This window comes from Drosophila obscura, unplaced genomic scaffold (genome assembly GCF_018151105.1).
Source record: "Drosophila obscura isolate BZ-5 IFL unplaced genomic scaffold, ASM1815110v1 contig_73, whole genome shotgun sequence".
In the NCBI taxonomy this organism is placed as follows: Eukaryota; Metazoa; Arthropoda; class Insecta; order Diptera; family Drosophilidae; genus Drosophila; species Drosophila obscura.
Genome location: NW_024542865.1, coordinates 72203 through 98022, shown reverse-complemented (window position 1 = coordinate 98022; position 25820 = coordinate 72203). Strand labels below are relative to the sequence as shown.

The 25820-nt window shown below is 36.8% G+C and overlaps 3 protein-coding genes across 3 annotated transcripts; all 3 read right to left on the bottom strand.

The window, feature by feature from the left end:
- Nucleotides 1-11486: 11486 nt before the first annotated feature.
- LOC121404992 lies at nt 11487-12873 on the bottom strand. Its single transcript, XM_041595478.1, has 2 exons — nt 12527-12873; nt 11487-12460 (listed from the first exon to the last, which is right to left on the bottom strand). Exons 1-2 carry the CDS (start codon nt 12612-12614, stop codon nt 11487-11489), a joined length of 1062 nt encoding a protein of 353 aa, XP_041451412.1. The 5' UTR covers nt 12615-12873.
- Nucleotides 12874-18027: 5154 nt separating this feature from the next.
- LOC121404991 (GTP-binding nuclear protein ran-1-like) lies at nt 18028-18825 on the bottom strand. Its single transcript, XM_041595477.1, has one exon. The coding sequence runs from the start codon at nt 18823-18825 to the stop codon at nt 18028-18030; it is 798 nt and encodes a 265-aa protein (XP_041451411.1).
- Nucleotides 18826-24173: 5348 nt separating this feature from the next.
- Nucleotides 24174-24971, bottom strand: LOC121404990 (GTP-binding nuclear protein ran-1-like). The gene has a single exon (XM_041595476.1). The coding sequence runs from the start codon at nt 24969-24971 to the stop codon at nt 24174-24176; it is 798 nt and encodes a 265-aa protein (XP_041451410.1).
- Between the last annotated feature and the right edge of the window lie 849 nt (nt 24972-25820).

The window sequence follows — 25820 nt, the reverse complement described above, 5'->3', positions numbered from 1 at the left end:
AATTGTTCTGTCTCTATTGATCCATTTTCATATCTAAATGTTTCTCCATTTACTAAGCTAATAACGAATTCTGTTGTTTGTTCAGCTACAACCGGGATATTCTCAGAGATGCTTTTTATACATTTATTAAGATATAAGTCTGTAATTCCTACTTCCCATTCATCATTCATGTTTTCAGGAATATTTAAATTGTTTGTAAATGCGCACTTAACGTTATCCTGATAAACATTCAACGAATCATTACTGAGTAATGTCACGAAAAACTCTGTTAGATACGACATTTTTAGTTTAATGTTATTTGTGATTCATTAATTATATGAAAACCAATTAATTTTGTTTTTCCCTATTTGCACTGGTTCTCTGTTTCTAACAGACCTACTCAACTTTTCCCGACCATTTACGTATTTCAAGTCTTGAAATGGATATGGTTCACTTTTATACCTCTTAAGTTTTACTCTTAGCTTTCGCTGCTTATCAGTAAGCTTCACTTTAGTCAATGAGGGTTTTTTTGCTGTGTGAGTTTCTAAAAATGAAGTATCCTTAACTTTACGTTTATTATGCTTTGAGCTGAAAGATTTTTCAGACTTCAAATCTTCACCATCGCTGTCGATAGGTGAATCATAAAGCTTATTATCGATAGAGAGTTCCTTTTTTAAGGTATCATTATTTGGCTTACATCTAACCAAACTGAATCGTCTTGCGTTTGTATTCCAATGCTTTGGGATGAAAGAGGTGTTTTCTGCCTAGGTCTTATATCCATTGTCTTATTTCTTTTTTTATTTTGATAGTAACACAGCTCTTGACGTATTTTGATCCATTTATTAAAGACACTAGTTTTATTATCATTTAAAATAGGTAAAAATGTAATATTAATTAAATCATTTTCCTTTTCACTATTTATCAATTTTTGATATTCATTAGGATGCATTAAAATTACTCTGTTTAATTGGTGCTTATTTCTAATCATTGTTCAATATTTTTCCACAAATTCCCGAGAGCAATGAACTGATTAGAATTGGTAAGAATCCTCCTTTTTGGATGAGAACTTTTCTCTTGGAATTTATGGAACGTTTTGGAGATGAAATATAACGTAATGCATTTTTATACTTTTTCAGAGCAAATAATTGCGTTTTTGATAACTTATGATTTCCCTGTAATGTATTCAACACTATCTCCACTAATGCTTTTACCAACTCAATATCACAATTACCTATAATTGCATTTCGAAGTTTATTATTTGCCCTTTTGAGCACATATAATAAATGTTTGTTCGCTTTCAGTCGATTTAGATTCTTTTTGTAAACCATTTTCATCAGAAAAGCAAACTGTATACGCAGAATTAAAAATATCTGTTCGAAATCTAAGGAGATCATTTATTCCCTGAGTAAGATCAATCAGTAAATAACCATGCGGTTCATCTGTCACCTCCTTATATATTCTGAAGAGCTCCTTGGAATTTTCGGGATAAATTTGTCTTGCTAAGCACTGAAATTGTAATTTATCTCTAGGATTTTTGAACGCAACGATGTATTTTGTGTTTAGTGAAATATCTCGGGTATGTGTTGATTTATGAAATATATTTTGTGTAACTACGATTACAGATAAATTCCTGTGGTGCGATCCTTTTGTAAATAGCTCACATACATTTTTATTAAATGCACCCATCATCAAGTCATCTAATATTAAAAGAATGGGTTCGTTATCATAATTTTCAATTGTTTCTGGAACTCCTTTATGGTATTCTATGTTATTGAAATTTGGTTTAGCATGATCCTCTCCATAACACCAAAGTATTCGATCAATTGAAATGTTTAGTAAGTCATTCCTTTTGTTTATTAAATTTTCTAAAAACGTTGTTTTACCAGACCCTGAAGGCCCGCAAACTAGCATCGTAAAAGGATGTATAAATTGCTTAAACATTTTTTAGTAATTTTTATTTATTAATCATTTATAAATGTTTTCTATAATTTAATTAGGTTTCTCCTGATCGCGTTTTTTGTGACAGTTTTTTTCAAAATGAGTATCAGATCCGCAATAATTACAATAAACAACTTGGGAGTATCCTTTTTTGCGTGGATCATTTTCAAACAAACGCTTAAATGTATCCATTTTAATCAACTAGTTAATTCCAATGCTTAATACATACTGAAATTCTATACATATGAATCAACCATTACAGTATACATTATAATTTGAATTTTCCAAGATAACAAAAAGCTTAAATAAATTATTTAGAGCACATCTAAGAGGCATTCTTTTGTGAATTCTACAGTTGGTAAAAAAATTTGGATATAAGGTCAGACTTTTTCCAATATCGATATCAATAATGTTATTTGTTAAATACTTTGATAAAAACTTTTTTTTAATTTCACCTCTTACAATGACAGTGTTAAATCTGTTTAGTGGTGAAAGTATTTCACCTAAACTTAAATATGATATTTCACCGTCTGACCATTCCAATCCATTTATGGTGTGATGATGTATGTTTTGTTGTTTAATCATTTCATTATCCAATTCATTTAGGTTGTATGGTGGTTTGAAATGAAAGAAGTTTGGAGTTACTGTACCGGTTTGCATAAACGCTAATTCCTTAATAAAAATTTGTTTGTTATTTCCAAAGAGATATTGAAAATCAACAATAACGCTTGATTTCCTGTCGATTGTGTTCATGTTGGCTTGAGATTTTGTAATAAACTAAATGAGTCGGTGATAGCTTTCTCCTTTATATACAGCTCATTTCAGTAATAGTTCTCAGTTTAAAAAAAGCATTCAACTATAATGGACACGCTTCAATCAAAAAGAATTAGGTCTACTAGAAAGAAGCAGGATCACGAAGTCATATTCGGACTCGAATATTATGTAATACATAATTTAAAGTTAAAGTGTGGGTTTTCAACTTCAAGAAAATTCACTCCCATGATCTGGATGCAGCAAAGCAAAAACAATTTCGTTGGATTAGATAAAGATGACTGGATGAAATTGGTTACATACAAGGAGTATATTCAATTAAAACTTGATCAGTATGATTTCTTGATGCCTGATACAATTATAGACCATCCATTATTAGGTACTATAAAATGTAATTTTAGATTTCGAAAATCCGATAAGCAGTATGTTTTTATAATAAATCAGTTTGGAAATAAAATTGAATTTGATAGTGAGTCCTGGAGATCATTTTTAAGATTAGGCATTTTTTTTACTACATTTTTATGTTGGAATACGATACTTAAACAACAAATTACATTTCTTACTATAATAACATTATTCCTAAGTGTGCAGAATTGCAAAAATTTGATGTTCAACTATCTGATTTAGACGGAACTTATGATAGAAATGTTGAAATAGATTTAACCCGGTTATGTTTCGAAATTTCCAAAAAAATGTGTAATGAATTAATGAAATACATAAGCCTGCTAGAAAAAACTTTACTCGTCGCAAATTCGTTCAAAAGGGCATTAATGACACGTGGCAAATAGACTTAGTTGAAATGATCCCCTTTTATAAGGAAAATAAAGGATTTAGATATTTGATAACAGTGATTGATACGTTCTCGAAGTTTTCATATGCAGCTCCCGTTAAGTCTAAAACAGCTTCAGATGTGTCATCAGCAATGAAGAGAATATTTAATATATCTAAACATATCCCTAAAAATATTCAATCCGATCAAGGAATGGAGTTTTTCAATAGTTCCTTTGGAGAGTTAATGCGAATAAACAACATAAACCATTACCATACATATACACACCTCAAGGCATCTATTTGTGAACGTTTTAATAGAACATTAAAAAATCGTATGTGGAAAATGTTTAGTATGCAGGGTAATCATGTATGGATTCATGCCTTGCAGGACTTAGTAAATGATTATAATAATTCATATCACAGAACCATAAAAATGAGTCCTATAGATGTAGACAAGCAAAATGAAGAGTTTATTTTAAAAACAGTTTATAATATTTGCAAGGTATTCCCCAAAAATAAGTTTTCCATTGGTGATCCTGTTAGAATAAGTAAATATTGTAGCAGTACTATCCCCTAATACCACTGTACATACATTTAATACTAGCCATTAAGCCCACTGTAATCGTGTTCTCAGCACCAACACATATAGAGACACTCTCAATGTAAAGAGAGCGCAAAGAATACGAAGGAGAAAAGGAGAAGAATAAAATGAGAGCGAGATGAGTTTTGGATCGAGCAGAGACGAGAAAGCACGCGTTGTGAATTGCTGCCCAGACTACAATTTCAGAAGTGGTTCAGAAGCCCACTAAAGTTAGAACTCCCACTCAATTAAAAGCTACTGACTAAAACAATAAAAATGGATAATCTCGACATCAACAACTATACACTTATCGGATTGAAGACTTGGTGTGCTCGATAAAATCTGCCCACAGAGGGTAGTAAGGCCAGCTTGATTGCAATGCTGAATGAAATTCCTGCATTTGAGCGTGGACCTGGACCAATAATCGACAATCAAGGCGCAATTCCAAAACACAAAGAAAATAACGAAATCAACTACGCATTAAAAGGCACTGGCGAAATTTCTGGAGACTCCGACAACGGCACTGTACCCACAGCTTCAGCTAGCAGTGTATCAGACAAGGACGGATATACTGACCTGCTCGTTGAGTTCGACGCACACAATGAAACGTTGAGGAAAGAAGAAACGCCGATTGAAGCAATAGTGCAGACCACAAAAAAGATGTCGTTGGTATTCGAAAAAGACAACAAAGAAGAAATCGGAACATTAATAGAAGTTGGCAGCTCCAGCCCCACTCCGATAAATAGTAATTTTGCAACACTAGAACAAACCATCGAAAACCTGCAACACGAAAACGAACAGCTGCGCAAAAAATCAGCTGTCCCATTTAATGTAATAAAAGAATGCGTTCCTGAGTTCAATGGCGAAGGTGATATTGATGTTTGGCTAACCTGCATAAAAAATGTTCAAGCCATTTTCAAAGTTGAAGATGACATTATGCGCTCACTCATTTGCGCACGCATTAAAGGCAAAGCCAGTGCTTGGTTCTTCGCAAACTACTCGCCTCTCTCCGCGGGCATTGATCAAATTCTACATCAACTTCGTGTCATGTTTGGAAACAAGGACAACATTCTGGAAACTCGTCGCAAGTTTGAACAACGAAAATGGATATTTGATGAAAAGTTCGTGGTGTACTATCACGAAAAGTTGCTACTTGCCAAAGATCTAAATATGAACGACGCTGAGACCATACAATACTTGATTGATGGAATCCCGGATCAACAGTTACGCAATCAAGCATTGCTTCAATGTTTTGTCTCGACAGAGGCTATGCTTATGGCTTTCCAGCACCTGAACAGACCTCGTCCACCACCCACCAAGATGCGTCCTTTCTTGGCTGACGTTAAGAACTACACAGGACCCAAGTCAGATGTAAGCCAACCAGGGACCACAACTACATCGTCACAGGCCATGAAATGTTACAATTGCCATAGCTTGGGCCATTCCGCAGCCGAATGCCGCAAGCCTGTACGCCCAGATGGAGCTTGCTATGCCTGTGGTGAATACGGGCATGTGGCCAGAGATTGCAAGCTGTATAAGAAGAAAATCAAAGAAACTAAAAACGATTACGTAAGATATTATAATATAAGATTTCCTCATTTTTCTGACAAAGTATATTACATAGAGTGCCTTCTAGACTCGGGAAGTCCGATCTCATTTGTTAAACAATCAATAGTTCCTGAAGGACTTAAAATTCGTAACACTGAAGACCATGAAGATTATGTTGGAATAAATAATAGTAAATTAGTCATTTTTGGAAAAATATTTTGTAACATTATAACTTCAAATAAAACTGTTAATATTGAAACAATGGTCGTGAACAATGAGTCTACAAGGTACAATATGGTACTAGGTAGAGATTTCTTAGAGCTATGCAATTTACAATTAATTTCAGTGAACGATACTAAGACCAGATTGATCGATGTAAAATGGTATGATAACTATGAACAGCCTGTAAGGGTAGGCATCACAGAAACAACAAAGAGTATAAGACAACGTAAAGTCTCAACAGAAGAGTCAAAAGTAGAGCCAAAAGTAGAGTCAATAGTAGCGGAAGTAGTAGAGCCAAAAGTAGAGTCAATAGTAGCGGAAATAGTGGAGCCAAAAGAAAAAATCAACGTAGCGAGCTATCACAAAGTTAAGTCAAACAATAAAATTAATATTACAAATTCAAAGCCAGAAGTAGTGAAATCGAATCCTTTTAAAAACAATGTACATATACAAGGCAAAGAAAACATAGACGTCAACGTAGAAGGCGAGCCAAACGATTTTGATAAAGAAATGTTAGCCATCAATGTTGTGCAAGAAGGCAACGCTACTTTCAAGGTGGGGGAAGAAATTAATTATAAAGTAAGAGAACAATTCAAACGTATCTTCGAAGAACAATATTTGCTAGCCAATAGATCACTAGAACCCAAAGTAAAAACTGTAATGAAAATCACGGTAGAGAGTGATAAACCATTCAATTGTCCACCACGGAGATTATCATACATGGAAAAAACAGAAGTACAAAAAATTCTAGATGAAAACCTAGAATTAGGTTATATACGTCCCAGCGAATCAGAGTTCGTATCACCAATAGTTCTAATTAAAAAGAAGACTGGTGAGCTAAGATTATGTGTAGATTATCGTAGGCTGAACAAAGTAACTATAAAAGACAACTATCCAATCCCCCTGATAGATGATCTGTTAGAAAGGTTAGCGAACAAGAAGTTATTTTCCAAACTAGATCTAAAAAATGGGTTTCATCATGTATTCATGCATGAGGATTCTATCAAATACACCTCGTTTACAACGCCTTTAGGACAATTTGAATACACAAGAATGCCATTTGGGCTAAAGAATGCATCTCCTACGTTTCAAAGATACATAAATAAAATTTTTTCTGATATGGTCAAAGATGGTAGAGTAATCATTTATTTAGATGACATAATGATTGCTTCAGAAGATATCAACACCCACTTTAAGATACTTAAAGAAGTTTTTAAAAGAGTAGTAGACAACAGTTTAAATCTTCGACTTGATAAATGCGAATTTTTGCAATCGTCTGTAAACTATCTAGGGTATACAGTAACAGGAAATGGCATATGTGCAAATGAGACGGGTATAGACGCCATAAATAGTTTCCCGGTACCCAAAAAAGTGCACGAAATTCAAAGCTTCATTGGTCTATGTTCTTACTTTAGGAGGTTCATCAAAGATTTCGCATTAATAGCAAAACCATTATATGATGCAACAAGAAAGGATAAAAAATTTGAGTTTGGAGAAGTAGAGATAGAAGCATTTCAAGCGCTAAAAAATAAGCTGATAGAAACTCCGATTTTAGCAATTTATAATCCACACGACGAAACCGAGCTGCACTGTGATGCAAGCTCTTTAGGTTATGGAGCCATTCTTCTTCAAAGAAAGAATGATAGTAAATTCCATCCAATATTTTACTTCTCCAAGAGAACTACAGATGTCGAGTCGAGATATCATAGCTTCGAGCTAGAAACATTAGCGATCATAAACGCACTCAAAAGATTTCGTGTCTATCTACAAGGTATTAAATTCAAAATAGTGACCGACTGTAATTCATTAACATTAACGTTAAATAAAAAAGAGCTAAACCCTCGTATAGCGAGATGGGCACTCGAATTGCAAAATTATGATTTTGATCTCGAACACAGATCTGGAAAAAGGATGCAGCATGTAGATGCACTCAGTCGTAACAATAATATTTTAATATTAGAAACAAATACTTTCGAAGATAATTTAATAATATCACAAAGTAGAGATGAAAAGTTAAGAAAAGTCAAAGACATGTTATTAGAAAGGGAAAATGAATATTATGAAATGCGCAACGGTGTAATTTATAAAAAGCACAACGAAGGACTCTTATTTTGTGTACCAGAGTCAATGATCGAAAGTGTTTTATACAAGTATCACGATGAAATGGGACATGTAGGTGTTGACAAAGTAACAGATTTAATAAACAAAAGCTATTGGTTTCCGCAAATAAGAAAAAAAGTCGATGTACATATCAAGAATTGTGTGAAGTGTATAGCCTTTTCATCTAAAACCGGAAAAAAAGAAGGATATCTACACTCAATACCCAAAGGTACAACGCCGTTCAATGTCATCCACATTGACCACTATGGTCCCATCAAGAGTAGTGAATCTAAGAAAAAGCACATACTATTGGTTATAGATGCCTGCACAAAATTCATAAGGCTTTATCCTACAAAAACAACAAGTTCAAAAGAAGCAATAGATGCTTTGCAAAATTATTTTAAAGCGTACAGTCGCCCTAAGCACCTAGTTTCCGACAGAGGCTCTTGCTTCACCTCCCACGAATTTCAATCATTCATAGAATCACAGAACATCAATCACATAAAAATAGCAACAGGGTCTCCGCAAGCTAACGGGCAAGTGGAAAGAATTAATAGAGATTTAGGACCAATGATTGCCAAGATTCGAGACGTAGAAAAAAATGAGCAATGGCATAAAGTTTTGGACAAAGTGGAGTTTGCAATGAATAACACAAAAAATAGAAGCATAGACGAATACCCGAGCGTAATGCTCTTTGGTGTATTACAAAAGGGCAATAGTATAGATAGTTTAAAAGAAAACATAGTCGAAGAAAATCAAAGTAGCGACCAAAGAGACTTAGAGTATACAAGATGCAAAGCAGCAATAGTTCAACAGAAAGTTCAAGAGTACAATAAAAGTTACGTTGATACAAAGCGACAGAGACCCAGACTATATTCTATTGATGATTATATTATGATTAGAAATTTCAACTCACAACCAGGAACGTCCAGTAAACTAGCTCCAAAGTTCAAGGGACCGTATAGAATTTCAAAAGTTTTAGATAACGATAGGTATGTTGTGCAAGATATAGAAGGATTCCAACAAACTCAAATCCCCTATTCAGGAATATGGGCTGTCCACAATATTAAACCATGGGTTTATGATCAAAATGTAAACAAAGAGTTAAATGATGAAGAAAATGTAAGCAATGAGTTAAATGATGAAGAAAATGTAAATAATGAATTAAATGATGAAGAAAATGTAAATAATGAATTAAATGATGAAGAAATGTAAATAATGAATTAGATGATGAAGAAAATGTAAATAATGAATTAGATGATGAAGAAAATGTAAATAATGAATTAGATGATGAAGAAAATGTAAACAATGAATTAAATGATGAAGAAAATGTAAATAATGAATTAGATGATGAAGAAAATGTAAATAATGAATTAGATGATGAAGAAGATGTAAATAATGAACAAAATGTAAATACTAAATTAGAAAATGAAAATGTAAATGAACACGAAAGCAATTTAAATAAGAATGAAGAGGATGTAACTGATTCAAGGAATAAGATCATAGCAAGCGAAATGCAAAGAAAAAATGTAAGAAAGAAAAATGTTAGAAAAATGGCTGAGAGCAGCATAATAACAAGAAACATGGCAAAGAGAATCAGGAGATCCTCACTGTCAGGATAGGCCGAATTGTAGCAGTACTATCCCCTAATACCACTGTACATACATTTAATACTAGCCATTAAGCCCACTGTAATCGTGTTCTCAGCACCAACACATATAGAGACACTCTCAATGTAAAGAGAGCGCAAAGAATACGAAGGAGAAAAGGAGAAGAATAAAAGAAACCAGGAGGGTTTTGGAACGGGCAGAGACGAGAAAGCACACTGAGATTGCTGCCCAGACTACAATATAAAGGTATTTTTACGAAGGGATATGAACCAAACTGGACAACCGAAGTTTTTAAAATTTTAAAAGTCAAGTCTACCAATCCTGTAACATATGAACTGGAGGACTATCAAGAACTCCAAAAAGTGAAAGATGAAAATGCTTTCTTAGTTGAAAAAATAATCCGAAGAAAACATGATAAAGTTTTTGTTAAATGGTTAGGGTTTGATGAAACACACAATTCATGGATAGATAAAAAGAATTTATTAAAATAATTAAACATCAAACAATTTTTGATGTTGTTTTTTTTTATTTTTTATATACATACATTTTTCATTAAAAGTTATACAAAATATATACAAAATATACAATTACTTATCATATTTTTATACTAAATCTAAATATATTCAATTCAGATTACTTATACAATATTTTGTGTATCATTACTAGAATATAAAATATTTTGAATTTCAAAGTGATTATGAGCTAATGTTGAAATATTATCAGGCAATATAAATCTCTTGTCATCCTTATAATTAAGACTTATCTTATTTACAATTTCAGTATATATTTTATGACCTCTACTTCGAATAACTCTCTGCTGACCATAATAAGTTTTTTTATGTTTAATGCATTCAATATAATGATCATGCGATAATCTTTTCACTACTGACTTTTTGACTCCTTTAACCTTTTTTACGTTATCAAAGTCAGAGCTATCATCTTTTGCAACTAAATATGAGTATGCTTTTGCTTTTAATCCTGCAAAAGAGGTCATTATCCGACCTGCATTTTCGTCTTTCATTAAACCTAGTTCCTTGTTATTAGCACGATGTATACCGAATCTGTTTGAGGTTTGATAGTTTGATTTGTCAAAGCGACTAGGATTGTCTTTAATTAGTTCATAAAAATCTTCTTCTGATGATATAATAAATGAATCTGTATCCATATAAAGTATTTTTGATGATGGACATTTTACAGAATGGAAATTATAGAAATAGTCGTACATTAACCATTTTGAAAGTTCTAATACACTAACTCCAATGTATATGGGTTTATCATAATAAATTTTTGATTTAGTTGATTCAATTGCAGCTAAATTATCTCCAAAGACTTCAACACTGTGAAAATTATGTCTAGCTATGCGTTGTCTAAACCCTGCGGAATTCTGTCTGGATTCATAATTTTTGACTAATGCAACCTCACGACGCTTTTCTACATTTTCCATCGTTTTGCCGTATACGGCATTGACCATTAATTTAAAAAAGTTTATCTCAAACTCATTTACAGCTAATTTTCTTAGTGTTGTATTTAGGTCAATATAAGGCTTTAACCAACAGGACTGTTTAAAAGATAGTATTCGAGATATTTTTTCTACAATCATACCTTGCTCTATACATAACTGCAGCTGTTTTAAATGTATTATATAATTCTTTTTATCTGATAAATCAGCTATTAATTTGGGCTGCTTTCCTCCTGGCGGAATTTTATTTTCGGGGCAGAATGGTAAACTATTATGTTTATTATGAACATTTTTAGGATATTTCAGATCTACTTCTAATATGTATCCTATATTACCTCTGGCTGATATATTAAGAGCGTTGAAAGATAAAATTTCATTATTACTTAGAAATTTAAAATTGGAATATGGAAGTGGTTGACTCATAGCCCATCCATATAAATTGTTGGCGTCAATATATGTCAGGTAGTTTATAGGATCGCTAGACTTGAATTTGTCATTTAAGTATTTGTTATTTGCTGTAGCGATCCTTTGGGTACATTTGAGTCAACCCTCCCCGGACTGCAGTTTTTAAAAAGTTATAAATATCAGGATCACTTATAAGTTCCAATTCTATCTTTGTGTATTTAAGCATTGCATCCCATGAAACTGAAGGAGCAGTAACATAATTAATGGGATCTAGTCTGTATACTCGTGAACAAAGAGTTCTAAAATTTTCGAATACATCGGCAAGAATTAGAACATCGCTTTCCAAGTATAATTTTAAGTAATCTCTAATACTAGTACAGTTAAACATTCTCCACACGCTCTGAGCAAAGTTATAATCTTCCACGCTACATTCCTCATCATTCAGAGAATTATAAAAATATTCCCTTGAAGGGAGCTGGGATTCCTCAAATTTTTGAAAACTATCTAAATAGTCATAGGGAAATACTCCTTTTCTTCGTAGCATGTCAAATTTTTCGTTTTGATATTTGCTGTTCAATATTTTGAAATTGGATACATCCATATAGCTAGCAAGTTTTTCTAAGCTCGAATTTAAAAATCTATTTGAATCTATGTATCTTATTTTATATTGATGAAGATGTGAATCAAGCTTGCAAGTTTGAGTTAACGCAATATATAACTCTTTATTGCAAGGAATGGGTTTCAATTCATCTCTTATCGATGTTACAAATAAGTGGATGTCATATCGAGACAAGTTGTGACACACTACAGGGAAAAAGGGATCGCTTAATCTAAATGTTTGTTTACAGACCTTATGAATAGGCCCTACATATTGGCCCGTGAATTGATTGAAGTATTTTTCACGATCATCAACCAAAATTTGCTCATCGCAGGCACAGCACGCTTCGTGTTCCTGACAGTCTTCATCCCAAATATTGAATTCATATATGGGCTTTTTACTAGATTTCCAGTACTTCTCATAAAGGCCATCAGTTTTAGCCCTAAGCACTTGACAGAATTTTTCAATACAATCAGGTCCTGAAATAACGAAGTCGTAATGCTTAGAGTTTATTTATATTTATTTATTTATTTTATAATATTTACCTTCATATGTCCACATCTCATTTAGATGAGGATTGTATTTATGTGCAACATAAAATGAAACTGCACATGCTGTATGCCTCTGCGCCATAGTAGTCGATGATTTGGAGGGATCATTAAGATTTCTATGGAAATTTTCCAAAACAGCCTCGATGTCAGCATAAATTACGACTGGGGGTGAAAGTTTTTTCGACCAACTTTTAAATATGGTTTTAGTATTGGGTTCTGGATATAGAGCCGCAACTTTTCCACACTCCTTAGTGTCGTGAATAGTATTTGTAGTACTATAAAATTGCAAACAGTTATCGCAAAAATATGCTGCACTATGAGATTTACTATGTTGGGAATAGCATAACTTCTTCATGCACGTTATATAGGCATAGTGCATCATTTGCATATCACTATTGATGCCTAGCAAGTTTATATGATTAGGACGAATTTTATTAGTCCTCACTGTGGGTCCCACAACGTTTTTACCATTATCATCAATTTCATATATATTGATGCTGAAATCCTCATTGGCTTTTTCGAATCGCTTTATTCCTTTGCTTGTTATTGGAAACTCAATCTCAGAAAAATCGAGTCTAAAACCGTTATAATGAATTATTTCCTGGTTTATGTTTAAAATGCGATAGCTTGATGGGATTGCTAATTTGTCTCGAGCCAACCTTTTTTCAACTGATCTTGTAAATGTAGTTTCTGCATGTCTTTTATATGCTAATGATGCTAAAATACACCACTTGAAACAAAAATCATCTACATTTTTAACATTGATGATAGCATTTCGTGATTTAATTTTTTTAGGAGCTTCTATATACCCCCTTGCAGGGATGTGTTCCAGTTTAATTATTGTTAACTCAAAATATTTAAAATTTTTTATAGCCCAACCTGAATCCTTCTCCTGGAATTCGCTGCTTAAAGTTATAAGGTTTTCCAGAGCGTTATTTAAGTGTTCATCAATGAACTCTTGCTCATATATGGGTTTGTATGAAGTTATGAAATGCTTCATTGTTTCTGTCAAGGTTTCATCATCAGTTTGCTTGACATACAGACCATATACTTTTAAATTGAACTTTACGGCTCTGTACTCGCTCAAACAACAATTAAGTAAATTGATTATATCATTTTTACAATCATTATAAAAATCTTTTAAGTCAATCCGATTACTTTTACTGGATTGAATCCGATATGATTTTATGGGAAATTTCGAGTTTGATGCCAGGTTGATAATATTAGGATTGTTATGTATTTGGTCTGCAGCGGCATTCTTATGCTTTTCAGACATAATATGGCGCTTTTCCTTCGAGGGAGTGTAACTCTCACCGCATATTGCACAGTCAATGTTTTCCGCTGGTGCATTCATTCTAGGCCGTTTTGAAGATCTTGAAGTTGACTGTTCTCGGAGGTCAGTTGTCGAAGAAGATTTCCTCATTAGCACGTTGAAAGCATTTCTTTGAGCAGAACATACCTCATAATGAGAGTCTAGCTCTGCTAAGTCGAGGAAATTCAAACATAGATCGCACTCAACTTTTTTCTGGGGACCTAAGCAACTCTCATAATGAGAGTCGATCTCTGTTCCCTCTAAGGATTTATAGCATAGATTGCACTCAATCGGAATCCGCGGTCCTACGCAACTGTCGTAGTGAGAGGCGAACTCTGTTAATTTAACAAACTCTGAACACATAGTGCACGCGATTTCGGGATTCATTTTGAAATTTTTATATTTTGTTTGATCACTTTCACTATTAGAAGAGAACTAAGAGTTTTTCATAAAAAGCGTTCTATTTATCTGCCTAACGCCTACTCAGTCTTTTGTATTCAACAGGTTCAGTACTCGTTTAAAACCGGTTTCAAAACGATTTCTTCTGCTGACTATGTAATAATAGAATGTGAAATTCAACCAATAAATACATTCAATACCAGGTACCTATACCTGAAATGCACTTATTCTTTTGTGTAATCCTCGCTTGGAAAACCTGTTTCAAACGAATCCTATGATTCTCTGGGGGGATGTAACATGTAATAGTAGGAAGTGAAATTCACCCAATCAGAAGTAAGGAAACATTGAAAATAAATTTCTTAAATGTAGTATTCTATTTATTATACCTATGTATGTATGTATATAATATTATGATTAGAAAAATACATCGAATATTTTTATTATACATATGCTTTCTCGCCTTATTTAAATCCAGCCTCAGTTCTTTCCAACGCCGCTATTAACTCAGCGTCATCTTCATCCCGAAGTAGATCCCTGAGTCGATCCCTTTCGCCGCAGTCTTGATCATCGACCAAATCGAAAATATGATCATCATCCGGCAAAACGAATGGCGTTTCAGTCATGGAATCCTCACCGACATATTCCTCAAAAATGTATTTGATGATATCATGAGGTCATCATCCTCACTATCATCATCCCATTTAATCTCATTAATAGGATCCCAATTCCTCTCGAGATAATTTTGGGTTTTAATTCCAAAAATCAGTGACAGGTCCACGGAGTCTGGCTGAGAATCCAGATTTATGGTTTCCTCCGGTTGCGACTCAATAAAAATGACCTCTAGGTTATCCATCTTTGTATACAGTTTACTAGTTTCTGTAATAGCTTATAGCTGTGAGTAGCTATTATATAGGCACTCAACTATAGGACAGTGTTGGGAATACAATACAGAGAAGGAATTTAAACAGAATAGTAAAAAAAGGTTTAAGGTCAACGAGATCCTTTTACAGGTAAATGCTTTGGAAAAAAACTACCTCTAAACTATCACATCAGATATAGTTCAAGGAGATGAAAAACCTGTTTGACAGTGTTTTCGAAGAGCCTGAGTGAGAGGAAGGATCAAAGGGTAGAACTCGTTTAGAGAGAGAGAGAGGGAGAATGTAAGGATTGATTTTGATTTGTCACAATTTTCAGGTAAAAAAAATCGATATTGATTTTACAGAATTTCCAGAGGAGAAAAGAACTTAGTTCACATTTTCACCGATAGTGAATTTTCAGGTAAAAACGAGAAGGAACGTGTGAGTCGCTTCTGGGGACACGACTCTACTTATACCCGTACTCAGTCAGTATATATGTACATACACTTTTGAGCTTATGATTTTTTAGAACTTTAGAAAAAAAAAAAAAATTTTACATTTTACATTTTTTTGCTACATATGCTATCTACATCTACATATAAAATGTCTATTATACATCTAACATGTAGATTGTACATGTTCCATTCATATTCTACATCTCCTCCGCTAGGGGTTGCTCGCGCACTGAACGCGGCAGAGTGTGCGAGCGAGAAGGAAAATGAGTTGTGTTGTCTCTGCGGGAGGGGGAGGGGAAGCCACTGAAAATTAATTTCTTCTTTCTGGCTATAATTATGATCCGATCTGATTCAGATTCGGCAATCTGGTAGATATTGGCATTTTCAACGATACTGCGTTTTTAGTTTTATCGTATCTTTAAAACTGTGCCTGCCACAGATTTTCGTCTTTTGTGTGGGCGGAAGGGGGCGGGGCGAAATTTTGAAATACACTTGTAGCAGTGTGATATCACATGAGTCTGGAAACCAAATTTGGTTTCTCTAGCTCTTATAGTCTCTGAGATCCAGGCGCTCATCAAGACGGACAGACGGACAGACGGACGGACAGACGGACATGGCTATATAGACTCGGCTATTGATGCTGATCAAGAATATATATACTTTATGGGGTCGGAAACGTTTCCTTCTCTGCGTTGCACACATCCACTTTTACCACAAATCTAATATACCCCTTAACTCTTTTTTGAGTACGGGTATAAAAAATCGATATTGATTTTACAGAATTTCCAGAGGAGAAAATAACTTAGTTCACATTTTCACCGATAGGTGGCGCCACCAAGTAGTAATGAAAAGGGACCTTCTTCGTATATTTACTTTAATAAGTTCTCTTTGCATTCATCTTATACTTTTATTCATTGATTGCACCTCCTATATATAAATATAGGTAACTCTACTCTTAAAGGATATGATTATGGTAAATATCAGAAACTAAAACCATATATATTCCCAAATCAATATGAAAAAATATTTATTTGAACATGATCATGGTAAATATCAGAAACTGAAACCATTTATTTGAAAACCACATGTTGCTGAGAATAGGGTTGTTGAATCAAATATCATGTTTCACATCCTTAAGCAACATGTTGCGAATTTAGGATTTACTCGCAACACGTAGAAGGTCCCTTTTCATTACTACTTGGTGGCGCCACCTATCGGTGAATATGTGAACTAAGTTATTTTCTCCTCTGGAAATTCTGTAAAATCAATATCGATTTTTTTTTACCTGAAAATTCACTATCGGTGAAAATGTGAACTAAGTTCTTTTCTCCTCTGGAAATTCTGTAAAATCAATATCGATTTTTTTTACCTGAAAATTGTGACAAATCAAAATCAATCCTTGCATTCTCCCTCTCTCTCTCTCTAAACGAGTTCTACCCTTTGATCCTTCCTCTCACTCAGGCTCTTCGAAAACACTGTCAAACAGGGTTTTCATCTCCTTGAACTATATCTGATGTGATAGTTTAGAGGTAGTTTTTTTCCAAAGCATTTACCTGTAAAAGGATCTCGTTGACCTTAAACCTTTTTTTACTATTCTGTTTAAATTCCTTCTCTGTATTGTATTCCCAACACTGTCCTATAGTTGAGTGCCTATATAATAGCTACTGAGGGATATACAATATAAGAGTTTTTTAAAATTGGGGTGGTAAGCGCTGTAAAAAAACTTATGCATGTGCACACATACAGTCGTCGCGACGACTCGGCTCGGCTGTCGCAGCGGCAAAGAACCAACTTCGTGTGCCTTCGTATGCTGTATGCATACAAGAGAGCGGCTGGCTCTAGAGCGCTCTCTCTCTCTAAAAAAAGAGAGGCTCAAGAGAGCCTGGAGCCAGCTCTAAAGCCAGCCTGCCAAATTCGTGTGGCGTTATGTATCTTATTCTTATATTGTCTTTGGTCATAGCCTCTGATGCCGAATGCAGTCGTCGCTGTCAACAAGGTACATTTTAATATAAGGTAAGGCAATTCCTTAGCAAGTGGCCGCAACTCATTTGGCAGCTTACCGCTCTTCGTGATATACCTTTGCTGTTCACTTTGCTGCCCCACTGCGACGCGACTGACAATAGATCAATGACTGCCAAACCGATTCCATGAAGGCGGAATGGGCGAGGGGTCCAAAGTGCAAGGTTTTTGACTCTATGCCTACAACTTCAGGTGTTCCACTGTATATGGGCTCATACACACAATAATAGTTAGCAGCCGCTGGGGCCAAAGGGCAACCCCACAAATTGACAGAATAAGACATAACTATATATGCACCTACCAGCTACACCGCAAGAGAGAGCATTAGAGTATGAAAACTTCTCATATCGCACCGAATTCTAGTGGTCTCGAAACAACAACAAAAGTAGTCAATAAACTTTTTCTTTTTGCACAGAAACTAAAACAATTTTGGGAAAACAATCAAATTGAAACTTATTCATTGTTTACGATCTGCTCCTCAAGATCGTCGCTGTCTTTCTTCAGTGTCTCGTTGTCCTCCTCGCAGTGGGCTTTGTCCATCCCGAGGGCGCAGTTCTTCTCCTTAAGAAACTTCTTAACTTTCTCTATGATAGCATTCTTCTTGTCAAGATCATCTTTTTCTTTCTTATGCGTCTCGTTATCGCAATCGCAATCGCGATCGTCTTTCTGTTGGGGCTCGTCCGCCTCCTGAATGGCTGCAAGCCCGTTTGGCGGCAACAAAGTAACAAAATGGAAACGCTCGCCCATCAGCTGATAGTAAAGATGAATGAAGGGCTCCGAGCAGCAGTAGTTGCTGCTAACCGAGATGTCAAAGTACTGCATATTCGACTTGCGGATTGTTGGATCAAATTTGAAAACGGTGCGGTTGGGGTCGCCCGCCTTGTTGCCACAAATGACAGTGGGAATGCGGCCGCAATCGTTCCACAGTTGGGTGTTCCACAGGACCACATTGTCACAGGTCTCCTCGTCGGTCAGATCGCACATAATGATGGCACAGTCACTGCCTCTATGGTACATGCGGCCCAGTACGGGATGCTTGTGCTCACCGGTGGTGTCAAAAACATTGAAGCGAACGGGTCCACGTTTGGTCTGGAACACGAGATCCTGTTCAGTGTGCATTATTGTCGGCCAATAGTAGGAATTCGCATTGAAACGGCCTGTGAGGAGTCGATTTATCAATGAGGTCTTGCCCGTTTTACAATCGCCCACAACGACCAGCTTGTAAGTGGGCAAATTATCCATGTAGTACATGGTTGAAAGCAGTTTTAATAGCAATAGAATTTATTGTACAAAGTATACTTTTTGGGAGGAGAGAGCAAAGTGAGTGCCTGCTGTGCCTTATCCAAGGGAAAATCTACAATGGGATTGGCTTTGAAGGGTTTGTTTCATTATTGATGGTTTGGACTATTATTATTATGCTCTCTTTTCAAATGTGGCTTAGCAGGCTGCAGGCGTGCATTTATTGCCATATTTTGTGATTGAAGATTTTAAAATTAATTTAAAAACGTAAAATAAGTTCTCTCTCTGTCAAACTCTTTATCTGTCCTTATCTGTATCTCTATTTATCTATCATTCTTCCGTCTAACTACTAAAACGTCCTTCAAGATCAAGTTTCTGCTATTACTGCCTTTTTCTTTTGGGAATCAAGAGCCAAGAAATTCATTCGTTTTTGGCAAAAGTCTAAAGTTATTTGTTTTTCTTTTTGAATTTGTTTTGTATTCCAGGCTTTTTGTTTCTTCTTCCACTCTTTTTTGGCGGCACGTTTCATTTGCAACACTCACAGATACACAGGTACATTAGCTAAAGCTAAAGCTACAGATACAGGAATTAAATCAAGTTTGGCTTTTGGTCAAAAGTCGTCGGGTGTCGTCGTCGTAGTTGTTGTCGCGTGTGGGGACTGCTGTGCGGTGTCAAAAATTTGTCTTTTTACAGCTAATGGGCTCATTTAGAGATGGCCACTGAAGGCGGGGAGGCACACGGGTGCAGGGTCCAAGCGTCAAGCAGTCTGTTGTTTACCTTACCCAATCCCAATCCTCAATCGAATCTCGGAATCTGAATATCGAAATCAAAGCGAAACGAATCGCAAAACAGTCACATACCTGCAAAGAGAGTAACAGAGACAGAGGGAGAGGGAGAGAAACGCTTGTTAATTGAATTATGAATCCATAAATCAATATCTGGCAAATGCTTTTTTGGGATCGTAGATGATGATCCAGCATTAATGAGTTTCCTAGTTTCCTCTGAAAGTGTGTCTCAAAATGATATCTGTAGACATGGCTTCAGATGGCCGCTAACGTGTTTCGTGTTTGTTGCTGCCCGCTGCCTGCTTTCTGCTTTGTTCTGCTTTGTTTTTCTCTTTTTTTTTGTGTGGTGGTGTTTCATGCTTTGTTTGTTAATTAATTGGCCATCGTTGGGCCATTTTTTTTGTGTTCAATTGAGATGAAAAACAATTGAGAATTTCCATGGAATTTTAAGGTCCACCTGCTCCTTCATCAAAGATTGTCATGCTCCAGATGCTGTCTGCCTCACGCCTCATGCCCCATGCCGCCCACCCCATTGCCATGGATGATGCAACTCCCATTCCCCGATCGATGTTGATGGGGAATTTTTTAATTTCCACCGAAATAATAATTTATGAAAAGACACAGAAGGCAGACCCAAAGAAGCACAGCCATAGGCTGACGTCACCCGCAATTTTCAATCAATTAAAATGATTTCCCCATCGGATCCATCCATCGATTAATAAATGTATCTGTAGCTGTATCTTTGGCTGTGGCCAAAATTGAATTCCAAAAGCGCGCTTCAAAGAGCAGCGACAAACCAGTTTTCATTTATTTATCGAAAGATCCACCACTGTGGATTGTGTTGGTAGTGCGCCATTCATTATCCGATCCATACCGATAGATATGGCAGACGGAAACCAATTTGAAAGCTGGAATATCCATGTCTGGGGGGAGTCTTCCCTTGGAAATGGGGTAGGAGATTCGCCATAAAAGAATAGCCAAAGATGGAAAATAAATCCATGCGTGTATCAGTAATGTAATAATTCGGGTTCTGAGCCAAGAGGTGTTGACAGGTAGGGGTGGGGGTGATTGATGGATCATTAATTACAATTAATGGGGGTGGGGGATGATCAATGGGCCATTAATCAAAATTTAAGGGGTGGGAGGGTAATTAAGGGGTAATAAATCATAAAAAGGGGGGGGTGAGAGTTGACCTAGTTACGTTAATGAGGGTGAAATTGAGGGGTGTGAGCTCATGCGTGAGGAGTGGTTGAATTTGATTGGTCGGGTAGGTTGGACATGCGTACATTGCTGGTGGTGTTATAGGGTGAGGGAGTGATCCTAGGAAGGGTGAGTTCTCGTTAACCGTAATGAAGTTGTATACACCCTCCCTACTCTCTGACACCTGTTTAAGTCGGGGGGTGGGAAGTGCGTGCGTTTTGCGTACAGCTGAATCCGAGGTTAATTGTTAATTGTCTGTATTGTTAACTTCTACTAATTTTAGGGTCGCTGCCAACAACAACAGCAACAAGTCAGATCATGGCAGTTGACATAGTTACCTTAATGGGGGTGCTACTTAGGGGTGTGCTCTCATGCGTGAGGGGTGGTGGTGGTGGTGGTGGTGATACTAATTTAAGGGTCGCTGCCAACAAAAACTAGTCAGATCATATCTGTTCTGTTCTGATCTGTTCTGTTCTTCTTGTTAATGACCTGTGACCCGTTGACCTAGTGACCTAGTAGCAGGTGCTAAGGTGTACAGTTGACATATGTATGTATGGTACATACCGGTACCGCACCTCAAACACCACCCGAATATGAACCCTAATATATTATATTTGAGTCTAAGGGTCTGTGTGTGCGTGTGTGCTAACAAGGATCTACTAATCAGTCAGTATTTACATTTTTGAACATATGATTTTTTAGAATTTTAGCATTAAAAAAAAATTTTAAATTTTTTTTGCTACAGCCAAAAAATGTAAAATGTTAAATTTTTTTTTATTTTTAAATTCTAAAAAATCATAAGCTCAAAAATGTATATACTGACTGAGTACGGGTATAAGTAGAGTCGCGTCCCCAGAACCGACTCACACGTTCCTTCTCGTTTTTTATGTGGTGGTGTTTCATGCTTTCTTTGTTAATTAACTGGCCATCGTTGGGCCATTTTTTTTGTGTTAATTTTTTTTTGGGAGTTTCGGGTGTTGATTGCTGAATTTATTGTTAAATTAAAAACAATTGAGAATTTCCATGGAATTTTAAGGTCCATCTGCTCCTTCATCAGAGATTGTCATGCTCCAGATGCTGTCTACCTCACGCCTCATGCCCCATACCGCCCGCCCCATTACCATGGATAATGCAACTCCCATTCCCCGATCGATCTTGATGGGGAATTTTTTAATTTCCACCGAAATAATAATTTATAAAGAAGACACAGAAGGCAGACCCAAAGAAGCACAGCCATACGCTGATGTCATTCGCATCATCAATGTGTCGCCAGACAGTGTGCCACACCCTCGGGATCCATTCCCCATGGCCCCCATCCTCATCCTCGATCCATTTCTATGAAACGGAAAAAATTTTCAACTTTGATTGCTCATATCTCTTCAACATGAATACCGAATATTTTGAAAATTACATTTTCGAAAGCTCTGGAAAATATAGATGAGTTTATTCATTTTATCCAAAGCGCCCTTTCCGCTAAGGCTCCTTTGTGCGATCAAAGACAATATAAGTATAAGATGCGTAACGCCCATATATTTCAATTACCATATGCATGCCAATTTTTCAGCAAGCAACGAAATTCGCTCCATCTCGCTCGCATGTGTGAGTACACACAGAACCAGTAATTGCGAATGTGTGCGTACTTGTGCGAAGCGGACGATCTTCGAGACGAAAACCTTTTTATGAGTTGAGAAATGAATTTATTTACAGTCGTTGAATACGTCGCATGCTGAATACCCTAATGACAATTATTCCAACGTGAAGTCATGTATTAAATATATTACATATGTGTTTGGTTAATATTTTCCTGGGTTGGATCTGCCATTTTAACTACGGTTCTACGTCAATAGAGAATTACTCCGCTTGGCTCGTGGTGTGGGCAAACTCTCTAACGCAACTACTTTCTCAATATTGCAAACCAGAGCTCCGAGACAATTATTACTCGTTACGCAAATTCCCTATCTCTATATCTGCCTCCCTCACACTCACCACCGCAGAGGAACACGCTCGACGTGCGTCCCTTTCTCTCGCTCCTTTTATGCTCTCCGAGCGAGTTTCTCAGAATACACTCGCTAATGAACACCTGGCCGACATAGAAACAACTGCAACTCGGCCAAGGAGATATTATTATGATCCGACATATGTATTTTTATACCCGTACTCAAAAAAGAGTTAAGGGGTATATTAGATTTGTTGTAAAAGTGGATGTGTGTAACTCAGAGAAGGAAACGTTTCCGACCCCATAAAGTATATATATTCTTGATCAGCATCAATAGCCGATTCGATATAGCCATGTCTGTTTGTCCGTCTGTCTGTCTGTCTGTCCGTCTGTCTGTTTGTCCGTCTTGTTGAGCCCCTAGATCTCAGTGACTATAAGAGCTAGGGCAACCAAATTTAGTTTTCAGACTCATGTGATATCACACTGCTACAAGTGTATTTCAAAATTTCGCCCCGCCCCCTTCCGCCCCCGCAAAAGACGAAAATCTGTGGCAGGCACATTTTTAAAGATACGATAAAACTTAAAACGCATTATCGTAGAGAATATCTACCAGACTGCTGAATCTGAATCAGATCGAATCATAATTATAGCCAGAATGAAGAAATGAATTTTCAGTTGCTTCCCCTGCCACTTATGCATGAGCACACATACAGTCGTCGCGACGACGCGGCTCGGCTGTCGCAGCGGCAAAGAACCAACTTCGTGTGCCTTCGTATGCTGTATGCATACAAGAGAGCGGCTGGCTCTAGAGCGCTCTCTCTCTCTAAAAAAAGAGAGGCTCAAGAGAGCCTGGAGCCAGCTCTAAAGCCAGCCTGCAAAATTCGTGTGGCGGTATGTATCTTATTCTTATATTGTCTTTGGTCATAGCCTCTGATGCCGAATGCAGTCGTCGCTGTCAACAAGGTACATTTTAATATAAGGTAAGGCAATTCCTTAGCAAGTGGCCGCAACTCATTTGGCAGCTTACCGCTCTTCGTGATATACCTTTGCTGTTCACTTTGCTGCCCCACTGCGGCGCGACTGACAATAGATCAATGACTGCCAAACCGATTCCATGAAGGCGGAATGGGCGAGGGGTCCAAAGTGCAAGGTTTTTGACTCTATGCCTACAACTTCAGGTGTTCCACTTTATATGGGCTCATACACACAATAATAGTTAGCAGCCGCTGGGGCCAAAGGGCAACCCCACAAATTGACAGAATAAGACATAACTATATATGCACCTGCCAGCTACACCGCAAGAGAGAGCATTAGAGTATGAAAACTTCTCATATCACACCGAATTCTAGTGGTCTCGAAACAACAACAAAAGTAGTCAATAAACTTTTTCTTTTTGCACAGAAACTAAAACAATTTTGGGAAAACAATCAAATTGAAACTTATTCATTGTTTACGATCTGCTCCTCAAGATCGTCGCTGTCTTTCTTCAGTGTCTTGTTGTCCTCCTCGCAGTGGGCTTTGTCCATCCCGAGGGCCCAGTTCTTCTCCTTAAGAAACTTCTTAACTTTCTCTATGATAGCATTCTTCTTGTCAAGATTATCTTTTTCTTTCTTATGCGTCTCGTTATCGCAATCGCAATCGCGATCGTCTTTCTGTTGGGGCTCGTCCGCCTCCTGAATGGCTGCAAGCCCGTTTGGCGGCAACAAAGTAACAAAATGGAAACGTTCGCCCATCAGCTGATAGTAAAGATGAATGAAGGGCTCCGAGCAGCAGTAGTTGCTGCTAACCGAGATGTCAAAGTACTGCATATTCGACTTGCAGATTGTTGGATCAAATTTGAAAACGGTGCGGTTGGGGTCGCCCGCCTTGTTGCCACAAATGACAGTGGGAATGCGGCCGCAATCGTTCCACAGTTGGGTGTTCCACAGGACCACATTGTCACAGGTCTCCTCGTCGGTCAGATCGCACATAATGATGGCACAGTCACTGCCTCTATGGTACATGCGGCCCAGTACGGGATGCTTGTGCTCACCGGTGGTGTCAAAAACATTGAAGCGAACGGGTCCACGTTTGGTCTGGAACACGAGATCCTGTTCAGTGTGCATTATTGTCGGCCAATAGTAGGAATTCGCATTGAAACGGCCTGTGAGGAGTCGCTTTATCAATGAGGTCTTGCCCGTTTTACAATCGCCCACAACGACCAGCTTGTAAGTGGGCAAATTATCCATGTAGTACATGGTTGAAAGCAGTTGTAATAGCAATATAATTTATTGTACAAAGTATACTTTTTGGGAGGAGAGTGCAAAGTGAGTGCCTGCTGTGCCTTATCCAAGGGAAAATCTACAATGGGATTGGCTTTGAAGGGTTTGTTTCATTATTGATGGTTTGGACTATTATTATTATGCTCTCTTTTCAAATGTGGCTTAGCAGGCTGCAGGCGTGCATTTATTGCCATATTTTGTGATTGAAGATTTTAAAATTAATTTAAAAACGTAAAATAAGTTCTCTCTCTGTCAAACTCTTTATCTGTCCTTATCTGTATCTCTATTTATCTATCATTCTTCCGTCTAACTACTAAAACGTCCTTCAAGATCAAGTTTCTGCTATTACTGCCTTTTTTCTTTGGGAATCAAGAGCCAAGAAATTCATTCGTTTTTGGCAAAAGTCTAAAGTTATTTGTTTTTCTTTTTGAATTTGTTTTGTATTCCAGGCTTTTTGTTTCTTCTTCCACTCTTTTTTGGCGGCACGTTTCATTTGCAACACTCACAGATACACAGGTACATTAGCTAAAGCTAAAGCTACAGATACAGGAATTAAATCAAGTTTGGCTTTTGGTCAAAAGTCGTCGGGTGTCGTCGTCGTAGTTGTTGTCGCGTGTGGGGACTGCTGTGCGGTGTCAAAAATTTGTCTTTTTACAGCTAATGGGCTCATTTAGAGATGGCCACTGAAGGCGGGGAGGCACACGGGTGCAGGGTCCAAGCGTCAAGCAGTCTGTTGTTTACCTTACCCAATCCCAATCCTCAATCGAATCTCGGAATCTGAATATCGAAATCAAAGCGAAACGAATCGCAAAACAGTCACATACC

Excerpts from the sequence above, each read along its gene's own strand:
- LOC121404992 (XM_041595478.1), bottom strand. The coding sequence starts at position 12,614 with ATGGCGCAGAGGCATACAGCATGTGCAGTTTCATTTTATGTTGCACAT. Across the intron at positions 12,461-12,526 it reads TGAGATGTGGACATATGAAG|GACCTGATTGTATTGAAAAA; the intron begins GTAAATATTATA and ends TCGTTATTTCAG.
- LOC121404991 (XM_041595477.1), bottom strand. The coding sequence starts at position 18,825 with ATGTACTACATGGATAATTTGCCCACTTACAAGCTGGTCGTTGTGGGC.
- LOC121404990 (XM_041595476.1), bottom strand. The coding sequence starts at position 24,971 with ATGTACTACATGGATAATTTGCCCACTTACAAGCTGGTCGTTGTGGGC.